General features: G+C 37.0%; 1 protein-coding gene across 6 annotated transcripts in view; it reads right to left on the minus strand.

Moving 5' to 3' along the window:
• LOC128147873 (BEN domain-containing protein 5) overlaps nucleotides 1-18960 on the minus strand; it is a 980343-nt gene that overhangs the window by 563645 nt on the left and 397738 nt on the right. For all 6 annotated transcript variants that reach the window (XM_052801053.1, XM_052801052.1, XM_052801049.1 and 3 more), the window contains exon 5: nucleotides 18203-18419. In XM_052801053.1, the coding sequence (XP_052657013.1) occupies nucleotides 18203-18419 (217 nt within the window). The remainder of the gene's footprint in view (nucleotides 1-18202; nucleotides 18420-18960) is intronic.

Raw genomic sequence — 18960 nt, forward strand, 5'->3', positions numbered from 1 at the left:
AACGATTGCTGGATACCTCCAGCGTGGCACCTTACACCAAAAGGGACGTGCAGATTGTTGCCAATCTATACAATAATTTACTCTTATTTCTGCCACAAATGTACCATCTCAAATATAAACATTATTGTATGCTGAATCAAAATATTATTTGCCATAGCTCATAGTCCGTCCCATTCCAAATTTTATGCCACGCAATTAACAAAACTAGTCTATATTTATCTCCAGAGCCTACGTGCAGTATGTTGGACTTGCAAAAGGAAATAGGCAAAGCTGTAAAGCATGTTCCTGCTTTTACTGATTCTCGGCATAAATGTTTCCTCCTCTCTTACCAGTTGCCTGAACACCAGCATGCTACAATCAACTTCCTACTAGTTAGTTAAGATTCTTGGTTGCTTGCCTTTCTTCTCTAAATATGGCACTCTCATGGGGCTATTGATCAGTGACTAAAAAAAGCCTAGATGAAACCCCTTTTTCTTTCCTTTCTTTTTTGTTATTGATATTTTTTTAAAAGGTCCTTTCATCTCCTCTACTAGGAAAGCATTACTTGATGGAAATAGAAGAATAATGAATCTAAAGCTGTTCAACACCAAACTGCCTAGAAATGGAAAACATCCCCCTAGAATTCAGCCTCCTGTATTTCAGTGAGGCAGCACACACACGCTCCAATTACTTTCTCAGTTACAGCATTGGTAACTCAAGGAAATTCTGTTCCAGTCAATAGCCCTTCCACAGATTATATGCCATTGGGAATAAGGACAGAATTTGACCCACTTCTTTTTGGTCATAAAAAGCCAGAGATGATACATAGCACATCGAAATATTATATGTATTTTTATAGTTTAAGATTTGTAGCCTCACACTGCTCCTGAAGTCTCTACTTCCAAGCAGTTTATGCTATTATCAGGAGGGATTAATTTCAGCAGAACTTTTGAAAACCATTTCCCACTTCTCTGGTCATCCCTCCAAACACAGGAGTACCAGTGCTAGCTGAAAACAGAGCAATGTATATTTAGCCTGCAGTGTTATATAACCTGTCTGTTAACAAATGCAAGACACAAAGTAAAGTCATGTAACCCAATTGAAACAGTTCGTACTGGAGGTTGATTTCCCTTGGGAACTGAAACATCAAGTAAGAAACTGAACCAGTTAAATATAACCTTTTTAAAGGGCAAAAGAATTCAAAGGTAATCAAGGATTTTTTTTTCCTCAGAAGGGCATTTATAATTATATTCCACTTTTATTTATAACAACCCTTTTAATGTTGGTACTACAAAAGAACTCCACAGAAAACCAGCTTTGCTTTATATAACAGGATTCAATCTACACGTGGTTTTTATATGCAAAACATCTTCTACACAAGCTATACACTGACAAAGGCACATTTCCCTGAAGAAACAAGGAATGTATTTTCAAAGTGGTTCATGAGGGTTTAGCCATGTGCCTTTCACTAATATTGTGGGAGACTCAGGAAGAAATCCTTAACTTTTGCTTTGAGAAAGTAATGGCAAATGACTCCATACGATCCTACTGTGAGGTCAGAATCTAGTGTTTAATTTCCTTTATTATCCTGGAATACACTTAATATTTTGCTTTAATCCACTAATTCCTGAGGAGACAGAAACAGACCAGTTCCTAAAATGATCTTTTCAGCTTCCTTTCCACTGGCTAAGCAAGTAGGAATTAAGAAGTAGAAATGATGCGCATGAGCTAAAAACTCATGAACTCAGAACTGCATTTCAAAATTCAGCACCAGAGTGACCAGGTGGCTTGTGATTAATCATTTAACATCCCAAGTTGTCTGTTCATGTTGCGTGAGGACACAACATGTTGTGTTAGGAAAACAGTGGGAATTTCAGAGTGGGATCTAGAGGTGCATGAAGGCAATGAGAAAGAAATCTAGAGCAAGGGCGAAGGATAGATTTGGGTGGGCCAAGTTCTCTCACAAAAGGTCTGCTGGATGCAGTAGAAATTCGTCATAGAGAAACCTGCCTCTGCGTATGCTTCTGTCTTCTACAGATCTAGCAGATACTCACACAATATCATACTGTAGTCTGTTGCCCTTGAACAATAAAAAAATTCTGAAGGACAGAGAGTCTTGACACAGCCAGAGATGCTCTCAAATTACACTGTACAGATTAAAAACAAGCAGGATTTTCCCAGGATGATATTAATTATCGATCTATCCCATTACTCATGTTGCCCAAATACTAGTAAATATTACTATACAAAAACATCTGTACAAAACTACCCCACTGAATTTATTCCATGAAGAAAAAAAGTTAATTTAATCTCAGAATTGAATGAGAGATGTTCTGTTTGAACAGCATCAAGCATGCAGAATCCTGCTGTGGATTCCAATGTATATACCTGCTCAAACTCTCAGCAGAGAAACTCTGCATACATGCAAGTGCCAGAGAGAGGTGACAGGGCCAGCTACTTCTTACCCACAACAGGCAATCTGTTGATACACTAAGAAACCAGTATTAGGAGATGCTTTAGTCAAAATGCTGTAGGATATTAATCACAGCTTTGGGGTTTCTGACAGGATGTTTTGATAAAATAAATCTATTTTAAGTGACTGTAATGAAATACTAACTCGTTTTTGAAGGGCTTTTAAGATGTTTTTAAGAAGTTTCAGATCAAAGACTCAGTTAATGTAACCTCCATGCATTAAATATTTAGTACTTATTCAGTCACTTGAGCACTCAGGCATCTTGACATTGTAAAAGTGGGAGAGGGAAATTGAGTTTAAGTCAGTTTTGCACAGTGGGATTTTTCAGTTTTTATGTTAAAATCCCAGGCATGTAATTTTAATACAAAGGGGTCTATTCTTTTACAACAGTATATGCACCACCCATTAAAAGAATTCTTTATGCACCTGCTTAGATGGGAGAATAAATCCTCTATAGAGTTGTTTCAGTAGAAACTGTTGTGCTGGGATTAACATCGTGATTGAACATTATTCTGTCTCTGAGCTCTCTAATGGATGAAACCAAATGCACACGCTTCTGTTTCCAGAACAACTAGACACTAGCAAGGACCACAGAATTTTAACAATGGCAGCTAGGTTTAAGCAAGGTTTTTTAGATATTTGGATTATGTGACTATAAGACATTTCCCCTTTCTAGCATCCCTGAATACCAACAGTTGCTCTTTACTTTTTCATTTCTTCCAAGGGACATGCTTGGAGGTCTTCAATACAGATCAAGATGAGGGAAATAATCCTATTTTGGGACTTATTAAAATAGATGTCTTAAACTAATAAACTATAAATTATTAGGGGCTGGATATCCATTCCGGAAATGCAACGCTATATATAAATTCTACAAGTTCTCAAGCATCATCTTTCTTGTGAAAAAGTTCACTGAGAGTAGTAGGAACTTGCAGATGACTTCAAGCAGAATGATGACACTCCTGAGTGCATTTCTTGGCTCACTGGCAGAGGATTATAGATATTAAAATATTAAAAATTGGCTTTGAAACTATTTTCATGAACTATCATTGACCCATTAGTATCTAGTCTCAGAATCAAGATAAGTATTGTGTATTTCAAACCTGTTTAACACAAACATGGTCACGTTCAAGTTCTTTAATATGCACGGTTGCTGTAAGGCTCTCATCTTTCACAGTCATTCATAATCTATAAAGAAAAGGAATAACCTTAGCTCCAACGTTACCAATATATGGGAGAAAGAAAACCAAACAGTTCTGCGTATCTTTCATTCATCACAGACATTTTCCCAAAACTTACAGTGGGATTGAAGATGATTGGACCCTAATTTGAAGTTCAAAAAGCTAAAACTGACCTCTGAAGTAATGGTAGCAATACATATTCCCAAATCTGGTAAGCATTATCATTACGTGACCCTATTTGTCATAAGTGTCTTCTGAATGTTAAGCAAGCACAAAGGCTGTATGTCATCGTGGGCTCATCTGTGACACTGAAAGACAAACAGCTACTGAAAATGTCTACATGTATCTTATGGTAATTGGATGACCTCATCTATTTTTCTCAAAGACTTATGTCCAGTTTTTCCCTGCTTTTACTCCTGGCCATGGCTCTGGAGCTCCTGTTTTCTCTGCCATATTAAATTATATGAACCTGAGGTGCAGGAAGGTGCACAGTGACTTTACAGGAAATAGGCATTTCTTTGTACATAATATTTTTTATGCATGGTTACCTCTGTATGCACGCCACGTGAAAAACTCCTAAATAGTAAATTAAACAAATGAATGCTTACTCTGCTGAAGAAAAAACTGTCAGAAGCGTTCTATCCAAAGAAATCCAGAACAGAAGACAATCCTCACAACATAATGCATGTAAAATACTCCAGTAGGTGCCCCACTGGTTTACCCACCAGATAGTCAGAATGTATCTATAAGGTACTACTGAAGCAGTTAATATCTGTCTGTCTTTTCTTGGGTTTTTTGTTTTGGTTTTTTTGTTTTTTTTTTTTTTAATATTGTTAAGAGTAAAGACCTGTGTTGAATCATGTAAAGAGCTAACAAATCAAGGTGATACCTGAAGAATTTGGTTCTGTGAAAGCAGATGTCTAAAGCCTTTCTAGAATCTTAGAAGTGAATGATATTCTCAAAACTAGCAGGAAGGTTAGGAAAAGACACAGAAAATATAATAATTTGGTTAATTCTGAAACAACTTTGAGAAAACTTTTTGCATGTAATCTAGGAGAACCTTTGTCGTAATGAAACACCACACAGGAGAGGTCAGATATCAGATCTCCTTGCACCGCTGCCCCTGTAACAGATGTTATACTTAGAAGGAAGGCAACTTTGATGGAGAGAGAGTAATGAGACTGTGACCAATGCTTCAGTGTAGGTGTCATAAGAAATGAAAGAAACAATGGAGGTAGTTTTGATAATAGTTAAAAAAAAAACTTTAAAAGCCTTTGACAAATTTTATAGAAACTAAATTCAATATTTGAAATACTCAGTTTGACTGCAGCACTTTCAGATGCTCTACAGATTTAAAGAAAAAGAAAAAATAAAAAAGGAAAGGAGAAGAGAGATTTTCCAAAATTAGGAACAGCAAATAGTTCAAATAGTATTGATTGGAAGACAGGAAATGTGAAAATTATCACATAACATATTTTTCCTTATAGCCATTTGAGTAGATTCCAGTTTACTGTTAGATAGCATGTTTAAACTTGCAATGCATATGACCTTCTGAAATCAGAATACATCCGCATGTAATGCTTTAAGATGCAAAGGAAGAAGATTGGCATGAAACAATTTTCTTCTCTGTTAGACTGAGAGAAAAAAAAATACAATGGACATCTGAAAAGAAGTAGTCTTGGCTATATATTATCTATTAACGGGATAATTGTTTGAGGCCTTCGGCATTCAGGATCACTCAAGTAAACAACGTACAATCAGCTTACCCAACTGTGACATGGTGAGGGTGTCTCCCAGAGAGATTTAACTCGGACTATCCCTGGAACAAAAGCTGTAAAATTTCATATTCATGCTGGCTGCAAACAGGGGTGCAGATGGGTATCCCAAGCATACAGGATATAGTATGAAGCTGTTGTAAGGAATTCTATCCATGATCACTGTTGAAATGCATCTGCCACCAGTGTTAGTTAAGTGTGGTCAGGGAGATCTGATGACGTGTGATCGGTTCCAGAGGTTTACTATCATAACACATTGCTTTTATGCAGTAGACTGTGATCATTGCCTTATAATCATTATGAATTATTTTTGAATCAAAGAAAGAAAATGTTCAAAGTCTAACCACCTTTGTTATTTCTAGTAAATTCCTATGTAATAGCAATTCCCAGAAAAGCCCAATGTTCTGAACTGTCTGTGCACATGGGCTCCCTACTCTGTTAAAGGTACATCTCTCATTGATGTTTCCCAATAGCTTATACAGTGTGTGCTGCTGTCAGAGTACAGGCTATCCTACAGCCTAGCACATGAAGCAGATTTCAAATTACATTCAGCAACTTCTGAAACTAATCAAAGAAGGTATCTTTTGTGAGCTAGTAGTTTGTGGATGTTAATTACCACCAGTCCATGATCTTTGTAAACCTCTTGTGATTCAGCATTACTGCAGGTAAAGTTAATCACTTGTGACAGTATGAAAGAAAAGAGAGCTTATCTGCATTTTTAAAAATATATATACATAAAAAATGGTCACTTCCCTACGTTATTTAGGAAAAGGGATTACGGAGCAACTACTCTGTGGTCACCATATGCAGGAGAGAACTTCCTTCCTTTCAGAGTAAGTTTCCAGATGGAGCATGTTAGGAAACTCGTGCCATTATTTGGAAATACATGAAACTAGGGTGGAAATAATTTCCAGAATCCAGTTTGTTCCCCAGGTGTTAAAAAATGAACACAGGTGCACTCCTTATTAGGTAAGGAAAGATACATGAGATCAGGAAAGGATTTTGACATGCAAGCCTCATTCACTTCTACCAAAAGTGTGCTTGGCTGATACTGGAGATTTTGGAGATGGTTTGTAGGTATACAGGAACCATGAGTTTACTTTCCTTGGTACTTACCTAGTGGTTCATACTGACATCGGCAGTAGATAACAAGGGAGGTGGTTGTCATCCAGGAGCTTTGCAATCCATTCATTTTCCTTTTTTCCAATTTAACTTTCTAACGAGTGAGTGGCTTACTTATTTCATAATATACATACATAAATTCATTGTAGTTCTGAAGGAAGTCTAGCTCTCTAAAAGAAGAGTTTGTATTTATCTGTATTTCTCTGGGAAGATGAAAAATCTGAGATTTCAGAGATCACAGCTATTCTGCTTCATTATTGTCATAGCAACAAATGATCTTGAAGCACTGTATGCAACATCTATAGCCATTTGTAGTATAGCTCTAGCTACTAACTTGTTTTTGTTAATGGCCGGCATAAACTAGTCTCTGTACTCTTTGCAATTTAATTGATGAACTGCATAACAAATGGTTATAGTTAATAAAATTATATTTTGCCATCTGTGTCCAGTAATGAGAAAATCTGAATTATAGGAATGAAAAAGAATGAAGTTTTCTGCCAAACAGATCAATGCATCCCACCTCTTTGTCAGCATTAAATTAGATGTTATCTGTTACTGCGTATTTCTCTCATTGGTTGCCACGGCTAATGAGAATTTCAGCCAAGATAGACATATAGGAATTCTGTTTGACCATGAGGAATATAATATCTTTTTATCTTTCCACGAGTCTGTGTAGTATGAGTCTACAATGTTATTTGGTCTGAGTGCATCCAAGTCTCATTTATGGGAGGACAATTTTGTTCAGCTCTGCAGTGTTATTTGCTGTTACAAAATCTTATCTATTTCTATAAAAGAAATCTAGAGGATATGTGCAGTTTTATTCCTAAAGCTCTGAAGGATTTCAAAATCAGCTGGAGCTGAAGGCAAATCTGGCGCTGCCACAGTATCTTGTAAGGATGATTACAGCAGCAGAAAAGTACACCTTTGAAACACATATTCTTTTTTCCTGATTTCACATTCTGAGCAGTTTGTTCCTTTGAGAGTGAGAATATATAGTACCTGGATTCTTCATAAATATAAAGATGCCACCACAATTAAAAACAAAACAAAACAAAACACAAAAACAAAACCAAAAACCTTTTATAAGTTCTCTGGGACCCTACAATATTATTAATTCCTATAAGAAGAGATGGTCCTCACACAGAAGATACCAAAGTGCTTTATGTTGATAACTTGATTGCCTATAAAGCATGCTAAGGATCTAGACGATTTCCTTGTGTTTTAGAGAGCAAGGCAGACTACAGGCAATATGGAGATTATGCATTTCCACTCACCGTAGACAAAGAAGATGCAATGCTTTTGAGCACCCTGTTGGGGAGTAGTAACACTATTCTTGTTCTACCCATTACCTTTCAGATGTTGAAATATTCATCGTTTGGATTAATATGTATGTCCAGGTGTAAGACAATTCTTGATGGGCTTCACTGTATTGCCAAAATATCTCCTATTTTTCCAACACAGTACCATCAACATCTGTTTTAGTCTTCATCTGTTAATCTATAAAGTGCCCTTAATCAGTCATCTCTGACATTCCTATAAATTTTCCATCAGACATAACACCTTACTGGCCATTTTTCATTCTCAGGAGGCAAATAAGAAAAACAGACTTGAGGTCTTGAATCACATGAACTGTGCAAAATAGCAGACTCCATTTCTAATTATTTTCTTGAACACGGTGGACCGTACTTTGAAAAGCTCAACAGTTGCAAATAGAGCCTGGTTTCCAAAACATTAAACTTCTTTTTGGTGTGTAACTGTCAAAAGTTGGGCTTCAGTTTTGTGTATCAGGACTTCTGAAAGAAGAAATTTGTATTTTCAGTTTATCAAAACTGTATGGGAAAATGTTGTGTGAGTGCCTGGAAAAGACAACTCGAATGCACTGTCCATGGTCCCGACAGCAATACACCACTCGATTCTGAAGTGAAACTCTGTATAAAGTAACTCTGTTTAGTATGGCTAACCTCAGAAAATGAATGCCAAAGTCTTTACCACAGAATGCTTCTAAATGGTGCATTTTTCTGCAACAGTGTCCTTCCCTATAAAATGACACTACAGTCAGAAGAATGTTATGAACCTTAGCTCAGTGACATTTATGCAATATTTTGGAGGCTGTCAGAGCAAGAGTTCTAAAAAAATCTGGCTTTTCTTTAATGATAGGCATAAGACTTTCTCTCATTCCGTGTTGCAGAACTGTGCGGCATTCATAAATATGGGGAAGACTAGTTAATATTTTAATTCTAAGCAACTTAGATTTAAAAAAAACAACAACAAAAAAAACCCCAAAAAACCCTTTAACAATGTGCAGCTGTTATTAATGAACTAAGAAGCTGATTAAAAATATCACGATGGATATTAATGCATTATTATAATCCACTTTAATGCAGAAAATCTAAATGGAAAAGAAATACATGTATTGTAAAATCCTGAAGTCTTTAGATTTTGAGAAAGTAACAGTACTCTTAAAATTTAACTAATTAAGACTAAGTGCAAAATTGGATGCAATTAATGGGAAATTCAAAATAAATGAGAGAAAACTGATTTCTGAAACTGATTTATCTTCCATGCACACTTATGAAAATTCCTGAAATGGATGGTAATCTCTCCTTTGTCTTCCTCCATGTTACGCATTTATTAGAATATCAGATAAGGTAGTTCAGAAAAACAAACACCTTCTGTAGAAAGGTATGTCCGCAATTCTGGGGAATTCTGAGTGAAAACTTTGACTGTGGGCTTAGGGCTGATTTTTTTTTTCATTGAAAATGTCATGTAACTGAGACCTTTTCAATCTGTGTTCATTTTCTCAGATTGTTCTCTGCTGCCACAGTATGGTGCTCAGCTGCTGTTTGAAAACATGAAAAAGAGGATCTTTATCAGAGAATGCAGTTCTTTTCATGTACCAATATGACTGGTTGCCATGTAAGATCTCTTTTAAAGAGTATTAAAAAGTCTTTAAGCTGTATCTTATATTTCCTAAGAAGTGAAAAAACAGTTTTCAATTAAGTACCTACTGCTTTACATTAAAAAGCTCCTGTCTCCTCATGTTATTTATATGTTATTTTGTCTTCAAAACAAAGGTAAATATTGCTTTCAGTATTTGTGGGTAATAGCAGCACTTCACCAGGAGCTAGCATTTTCTAGAAATACACTCTTTCTTTTTTTCAGTACTGTTATGAACTTCTAAAATAAAATACATTTGAATGTAATATGATGTCTTAAGGATGGCACTAGCCTCCTTACACATAAGTTTGATGCCCTTCTTCATTGCACTATTCTGTGATTCAAAAATACTTTCCTAATAGTGCAGAAAAGTAAGGGCCATTAAAACCACACTGCAATCAAGAACAGATCACAGGCTACATACAATATCTCCCAGCTATGCTTCCTATAAATCTATTACACTGTTGTGAGCCTTAGCTCTTCTCTTCAAGTACTTATATTCAAATACTTGGAGTCAACGGTAAGGATGCACTTAGCCAGCTTAGGCCACCTGAACTACACTTGGTCTACATTATCTTATAACCTGCATCAAAATCTCTTCTTACTTCTTTATTTTCTCATTCTTATGTGATATAAAGATATATCCCAGATTCCCTTCTGACATACAAGCTGAAGTCTTTTTAGAGCCAGCTTTCAGCTTTCAAGGCTTAAGGACAACAGAGATGAGGTCTTACTGAACATGCACATAGCAAGGACAAAGAACTCCAGGATTAGCATGGATCTCTTATGCAGAAGGCCTTAAGTGCACATCTCACTCCATACACTACACAAAGGACTGCTGAGCAATGGCAGGAGTCACTTTACGCACAGACATTCAAGCATATTTATAGAGAACTGCAAAAAGGGTTGCAGAATACATTACCTGAACCAGCTTCCCCAACTAGATGTGGACAAGTGATAAAGTATCCAAAAATGAGGTGACAGACAAATAAATGCTTCCTTAAATCAAATTTGAGACTTCTTTTCATTTGCTGAGTTATTTTGGTATTATCTATTAGGTTGATGCGATTACAAGAGGGAAGATGAATCTGAAGGGAGGGTGGAGGAAGGTATGTAGAAACCTCAAACCCTGACTGACTGTGACAAAAATTTTTTTTGTTTATTTTTTAATGTTTTATTTGTTACATCATATTTAAAGTGGGAGTAAATGGCTTGCAGTCTTACACGCAAGTCTTAAAAATCTTGTTCAGTGGGAATTTTGTAATACTGGAAAGTTATTTGAAACCATATCTACCTCATTATGAATTTGTTTTATTCTTACACTACAAGGAGTGAATTAAGTCACTGACTGAATCCGTTGGCTACCAATAACTGGCAAGTAAATTCTTTCCATATCCTACAACCAGATTTCTAATTTAGCTCTCAGCTTCAGTGGTGTCAATATATCGGAGGTAAAGGTGAAATGTTAGGCAAGCAAGTCTGTGGGAGCTTATTAAAACAAACATGTAAAAGGAACTGAAATGTATGTCAACCAAGAGCCAGATCCATTTACATTCATATAAGACTGAAAACATCATTACTCCTCTTTACTTTGTAAGTAGGTTTGGCCGGAAACACAGAATCTGGGCTTAAAGTCTAGGATTTTTTTTTTTTCCCTGTAGTTATGTTGTTATAGTGGTAGTACAAGATAACGGCAAAGCATCAGGGCACCAGGCCTTGATCTCGCAAAGTGTTGATTGTTCTGACCTTAGAGCTTAAAGGCATTTTTACACACATTTAACTTGACGCCATGAACTGTGCCAGTGACTTCAACAGGACTATTTAACATGCTTAAGTTTAAATCTATGCTTAAGTGTTTTGCTGGATCAGAGCCACAATGCTCAGTTTACACAAATTATGTGAACAAGATTTTGCCTAAGGTATTTAGAGATTTTAGTACATTATATTTACATTATATAGCTAGTATAAAGCTAAATCAATAAATAGTTCTTTCTTTGGTTAAATTAAAAGGCATAAATCCAAATCCTTTGGACTTAGCAGACTTCAAAATTGTTAGATAAGCCTTCAATCCCAAGGTTTCAGCCCTACAGGTAATGTGGGCCAGGCTAACCATCTTCTGGGTCTACAGTCAAAGAATACAAATTAAAATACAACTCCAGCCCCACAGATGCATTACACAGTCACCACTCAGGAGATCTAAATAGAAACCAACTCAAACATAGTCAAAATCCCAGCAGAATCAATGCAGTAAAGTGCTACAGGGCAAATGTAGCTAATAGCTCCACATAGCACGATTTCCCCTACATGCAAGTACATTCAGCATTACTATCAACATGGTAATTATTGCTTAATGCTGTGCTACAAAAGAGGGAAAACAAATTTCTGTAAATAGAAGTGAAAGAAGAATTACTGTATTCTAGGGTTTTCACAGGTTTCTAAGGGCCATACATATCTTCAAAATATCTGAATCTCCTTCAGGGCAACGAGGTAAATTTTAAAACCATAAAAAGCTTTACATTCATGTATATACAAGACCTCAGACTTGCTTTTTTGATGGAAAAATATTAATTGGTTGTACTATGTTATTTCCCAAGCACCAACCAAAAAAGGACTTCTAGTCAGCAAGGCACCAAACACGGAAAGTAAAACAGGTGCTCCCTGTCCCCAAAAGCTTCGGGTGCAGGAACTAAAGGCAGCTGCCCAGATCTAGGAGTTGAACTGACTGTATGGACAAAACCAGGTTTTTTCCTATTGGGATTATAGCTACCATACCGAGCTGTGTGGCACCCAACCAAGCAGTAGAAAGTGCTGAGGAAAGGAATGAGTAAAATCTGCCCTCTACCTGAAATTTACCATTGCCATGAAACAAGCATTCAGACCCTGAAATGCCTTCCTGCACTTGGGCGGTTTGTTCAGGTATGTCAGGACAACTGACTAGATCATTAATGTTTCCTCTCCAGGTTGAAGCCTGGGCCCACCACGTATTACGCCAGCTTCTCTGGAAATGCATATGTACATAGTAGGGGATGGAGCAAATAGGGAGCACAAATGACATAAGGACAGGGAAGACAGGTCGTAGACCAGGACATGAAGTTACATGAAATGGCACTGAGATAGGGATATGGAGTGTACAGAGGAGAACATGACTACCTCGGGCAGTCCTGGTATTTAAAAGATCTAACAGCTGTTTTGGATTTTCCCTTCACAACTCAAAGAGAAAAGGGGAACGAACGGGAAAGAACAAAGCAGAATAATTGACATAAGAGCAGCAAACAAATGCCACAACTTCTTTCTTGTCATTAGCTTAAGGAAGTATAAACTAGATGGAAAGAAAAGGGAAGGTTAGATATGAGGCAAAGAAAGGGCAAGCCAGATGAAGGACAAATGTGGAGTAAAGATGAGATGAAGAGCCTGACATGGAAACAGGAAAAGCCACGAAGCAAAAGGCCAACCTGCACAGCTATAGAAAGTCCAGTGAAAACTTCAGAAAGGTCACTAACTTCCCAAAGGTTTCCCCATGTGGCTATAGGATGAAAGGGTGCACCTTGGGAGCTATGCATGAAAACAGTTTGTATAGAGTAACACCGCCACATATAATTCATTTACTGTCATTCCTTTCAGGAGGTTTTCTTCTCATAAAGTAGATCGTAACATTTTTTCTGCAGGTGATTTCTTAACTGATTTTTTATGCTCGAAGCTTCTTTTTTGTGAAGTTCCAAGCATTTTTTTTTCCTAAGAATTTTTAAACGGACAAGGGTTGTTATAAAATGTGAGCTGCAAAACTGACTTAAGATTTGAACCCTTCTTCCCAATTTTTTTTACTCATAGTTAGATAAAGAACAATTTATGCAAATCCTTCTAGAAATTATTTTACTATATGAAACAGTGCTCTTTCTGCAATTTAAGAAATAACCGGCTTATAAATTTAGTAACCTTGCACAATATTAACTGTAAATGATGGTTTTATTGAGTTTGTTTTTTCTAAAACTATATATTGCTGCCAACTTAAACCGAAGTATTTCTTGTTTCTACCATGAACAGTTGTATATATCCTACAGACAGATGGCAACTTTCAACAGTAACATAGTTTCGCTTATCTTTCCCTGTCTATGAATCCCACAAGCCAGTTTATCTCCCAGAACTTCCTTTAAATTCTAACGAAGAAATGTTCCTTAAAACTGATGGTATAGAATAGTTCCCTGTTATTTTGCATGTTATCTATATAATTTCCCTGGTAGCACACTGTGCTATTATATACTATAAATCATATTTTATTTCAGAAAGAACTGTTGGTTATTTTTAGGTTCAACTTATTTTTAGGTCCAACTCTACTTCTGCTGATATCCAACCCAGCTAAGAAAATAGCTGTAGGAACATTTAAAATCTCCCATGCAGTTTTGGGGTGACATCCATATTATGAATGTTATGGGAACAGCAGTACTATATGAGTAAATATATACATCACTGAATAAAGAGAATGTGCCCTGAACATATATGTAGGTGCACTTTTACATTCTAGAGAAATAAGTTGGGTTTACTTTTTTTAAGCCTTATTTCTGTGGCCCTTTTCAGATCAAGTAAATTGCCACAAATTGCATTTAGATGACATTTCAACCTAGTTGCAGTCAGATACATTGGAAAGTACAGTATCTGATACCAACATGATTTCAAAGACATGATACATCACACCGAAGCCTTTAACTTCTATTTTTTTCGAAGATGAAGAGTATACTTTTCTTTTACAGAACTGTTATTACATAACCTAACACTGAACGCAGAAATGGGATATTTAACCTTAGAAAAATTGTCTATTTTCTTTGCTTCATGCTTTAAAACAGTCATAACTGAGCAGTTAAAAATGGACCAGTAGATATCAGTAGAACTGATCAACTATTTTTACTGGGGCACCCAGTCATTTTAGACAGTAAATAAGGGATATTTGATCAATGAACCAGCAATGTGACATCTGGTGTGCAGTTTCACATTCTGCTTCACTCATTCTGATCTCTCTGATACCAGCATAAATCAGGAGTAACTTACGTAAATTAAAAGCACACATGAAAGTGGTGTGGAGTCAGAAGGAAGCACCTTGTGTTCCAATCTGTTTCACTCAGTATCTCATGTCTGACTTAAGAGATTGGCTCACTTACAGAGCTCTACATTAGACATATTGCCTTCTTGTTTTAAAATATGTATGTTTAATATTTAATTTAACAGAATTCCATATTCCAGTCTCTGTGTACCGTGGAAGTCCCTTTGAGGCTTCTGATTTGTATGTGCAGTTGCAATTCTCCTCAAGCGTAATTTGGAAGCACCATTGCCTAATGGCGTGAAAGGAAGTATCTGTCTCCAATTAATCTTGGTACTCTTTTGAGTGAGTAACGAAAATACTGCCAAGCCAGTAGCAATTTGTAAAGTGGGCTTTAAGAGTTGAGCCAGACTCACCAAAACTCATTTAATTTATTATTTGTAATAGTGGAATACCAGTAGAGGTACAGGTGTCACCAATTGTCCACACACTTCAAGTATGCACAGCTAATTTAGACTACCACCTTCAAATGATGACACACTCAAAAATTTCGCCAACTCTGAAATATTGGTTATAATGCTATACATAACTGTTACTGCATGAGACCGTATGTCATAAAATAGGTACTGTAAATGTAAATTGAGCCTGTGCTTATATTTTCACAGAAATATAAATTTCTTTTTTCATTATATTATGCTGCACAATAGTGTATAATATATGCCGAGACAACAGACACATCAATAATATGCAAAAAAGTAATTGCACTATTTTAAAACATGCTCACAGATTTTGAACTTATGATCTGTTGGGACAACCCGTAGAAAGTCTGAAGTTACCTAAGGCCAAAAATGGCAGAATGAAAATGGCAGTTTAAGCGACACCTGGGTGACCATCATAGCTAGCTTGCAGGAGAGACTATTTTCAAGACCATTTGGCACATCTAGACTTTGGGATACTCCCTGAAGTAGAGAATAAAAACATTAAAAGGTCAGAAATAAAGCTAAGTTACCCATTCACACTGGCAATGGGAATCTTTGCCATTTGGCTCTGAACCACTTTGCCATTCTGCATCCTAATGACAATAACATGTCCCATACTGATATTTCACTTTCAATTTTCATAGAATTACTGAAAGTATTTAAGGAGTTAATGGAGGCATAGTACTTTCTTTAGAGAAAATATGAAATTAGATTAGAAATTAGATTGCCTTGAAAACATTACATGCAGCAAAATGTGCACTCAGAAAGCCTTCAGGAGTAATCATCTAAGCATGGTTTCTTGTGACTTGCATTTTACTGTTCCACGACAAAGAAAAATAAAAAAAAACCCCAAAGATCTGTGGCGAGATTCTGTTGTCTCCAAGAGGCACAGTTCAAGATTTCACAATCCAGGAGAAATGAAATTGTTTCAAACCGTTCTCCATCCTCACAATCACAAACTGCTGCAGGGAGCTGTAAAATTCCCCTGGAATGAGCCAGAGCGTATCGGTGGCTACATGGCAGCTCAGCAGATATGCCGCAGCCTTCTCCTAACATGTTACCCTGCTTCAGCCCCGTTTCCAGCATGAGGACTTCAGAGTTTGTCCTCAGACTGCATCTTTAAGTTACCTTTCACCATGTGCTACCAGGGGTATCGTCTCTTCGCCAGGAATAGAGCTTTTAAGGGCCTCTTTATGCCAATCTGATTCCTCTTATCTTACATAAGAGGCCAGAGCAGGGACAGAGCTCACTTTCTTAGCTCTAAATCTATCCTATATGGCACGCAATTCTCTAAAGTACAGCCAGCTTCTGCTTTGATGAAGCACTGTGCAGTGAAGACTGAAGGATCCTGTTTTTCACCATTTAAAGATGTATGATAGCAACAAAGCTCTATGTTAAAATATTTAACTCGCAGAGAACTTATGGAAATTGTCTATTCAAGCTCAGCAAAGACATTAAATTACCAAGCTGTTCTAGGACAGTTGTGTGTGGAGAAAAGCCAAAAATGCTCTGAGATTGTAATGTTACTTACAAAGATTACAGCATGAGCCTGATTCAGAAGCTTTTTATACAGATCAGCATGGTGAGCTGCAAAATGTTACCATCTCAATTTCTGCAAAACATACTGTGTGTGTACATATAGATATAAAATCAGGACTTATACACAGCACATTTCCTGCCACATTTTGAATGGCATCTGTTTGTTTAGTTTGCTGAAATATGAAAAATAATATTTAGCAACTACTGGTAACACAATGTTAACAAGATTTAAGAGTATAGCTCTGTCTGTCAAAATGCAGATAAAAGACAAATCCTTCTATCTCAGTGTTTTAATCAGGCAGATCAGGGTTTTGATGAATATGCAAATGTGACTGTTTATACACTATTTTCAGAGTGAAAGGAAACAAATTCAGTTTCATTATAGAATTAATGACAGCTCTGTCCTCTAAGATTAATAATTAAAACCCTACATGCATTAAGATGATAGTGCTCTTTCCTCCCACCCTTGGAAGATTTTACTTTTCTATTTTTTTAATAATATTTTTTCCCTTATAATTGTTTGTCCCCCTAATTGGAATTATTAATAATTAATGCCAGTTCAGGGATATATAATAGTCATCTTTAGAACAAGAACTGTACTTAACTGACAAAAGGGTTAAAAAACACTTTCTTTTGTTAATTCTGTTTTCACACTTCTCCATAAGTTAATTTTTTCCTCCAAGTTTTATGCCACCATAGGGATCTCAATGGCCTGCTCTAAGGCTGGCAGTCTTTTATTTATTCCAGTGCAGGCTATACATAAAATTTCATTCTGATTTTCACAATATATGCTGGGATTCTTTGCAAAGTCCCAGCTGCTGGGATCAGCAGCCTTCACAGGAATCTCAGCTTTCTTTTTCCAACACACCCACTGCAAGTTTAGACCAAATCTCAGAGAAAAGATTAAGAATGTGGGACAAGTGCACTATAAAGTCTGAGAATGCAAAAGTGAAAAAAAAAACAAACCCAAAACCAAAAAAAACCACACCAAACAAGATTTCAGCTATTATTTTTTAATCTGATGATTTCTGAGTTGATATGGGAGTGGCTGAGTCATGCTTTCCAAATCCTCAGGACAGGCAAAAATTTCAGAGAAGCGTTACAGCAAAGTGAGCAGAAGTTCAGCCTTACCATTAACCCTCCTTCCTGCACCAGAAGACCGATCACATTTCATTTTCATGCGGCCACTAGGATCTATACTGAGACCACTGAACCCCTTTTAATTTCAAATCACCAAAACAGGCATTTTTACGGGTAAATAAAATAGGTAGTTTCTGTCTGTTTTGCGTTACTTTACCAAGAAAAGCTATATTCTATTTCCAAAGACATGTATTTCCTTCTGAACAGAAAAGCTCTTCCAGAAGAAATGGACAGACTACTCTAAAAATCACATTTCTTCAATAAAGCTGTTTCAGTTTCATCTTTTAATGTCTTTAGAGGTGAATTGATCCTACATGGGAATTTAGCATTGTCTTGTATATTGCAAAGGAAGTATTTTATGTGAAATTAAATTAGCATTTGTCTATATTTCACCACGCAGGTACACTACCTCATGTGTCATTGATAGCAGTAAAACAAATATGTGCATGTGTGTACTTTAGCAGGGATGATGAATTATACTCTATAAGCATTTAAGGGTAGACATTCATAACGAAGCCTGCTAGATGGCAAGCATACCTATTACTTACCACACTGAGTCCTAGCAATTCTCTGCAAAAGTAGTCCATGTTCCTCCTTTGTAGGTTGTCAAGATAGTGCTGAAGGCGAGTATAGGTGTAGGGGTAGCAGTAAGCAAATTGATAAGTGTCATCCTCTCGGTCGAAGCAAAAAGCAAATGACATGACATAGTTCTTCCTGTGGTCTGGGCAGCGATAGTAATATACATTTTTAGAGGGTATTCTTTGCCTAAAAAACAAAAACAACATATATAGACATTGACATATATATACATTGACATCAGAAATCTGGACAAAAGGGCTATGGTGAGATTCAAATTTCTAGAGCAAATGAAGCGTAACAGCTTGAGCAGCTCAGGAGGTGGCGAGCAGATCCCGGAGCCTGCGTTTCAGAGCACTCCTGCAGCCAGCCTCCATGCCAGGGGCCCGTGCCTGGCACAGCTACTGTGCTGGTGTGCCAGTCACCACAGGGACAGGGCGCTCTCTCCAGGTGCCCAAGCTGGCAGAGTCACCACCGTGGGGGAGAGCATCACACAACTGGAGAAACCAACTCCCGTGAAGCGAGGAGGATGCACAGGCAGTTAAGCTGTCCTCTGCTTCGCTATCAAGCTGGTGCAATCGCATACCGCTACACAGGCTTCAGCCAAACCTCTGGCTGGAGCGTGGCTACATCCTTTGATATAGGTCTAATTCACCAGCACAGAGATGTGGCATAATTAATGAAGGAATGTCAGTACAAGGCAACATTGACAGAACTGTTACTGAAATTC

Source organism: Harpia harpyja, chromosome 11, assembly GCF_026419915.1.
Source record: "Harpia harpyja isolate bHarHar1 chromosome 11, bHarHar1 primary haplotype, whole genome shotgun sequence".
NCBI lineage: Eukaryota > Metazoa > Chordata > Aves > Accipitriformes > Accipitridae > Harpia > Harpia harpyja.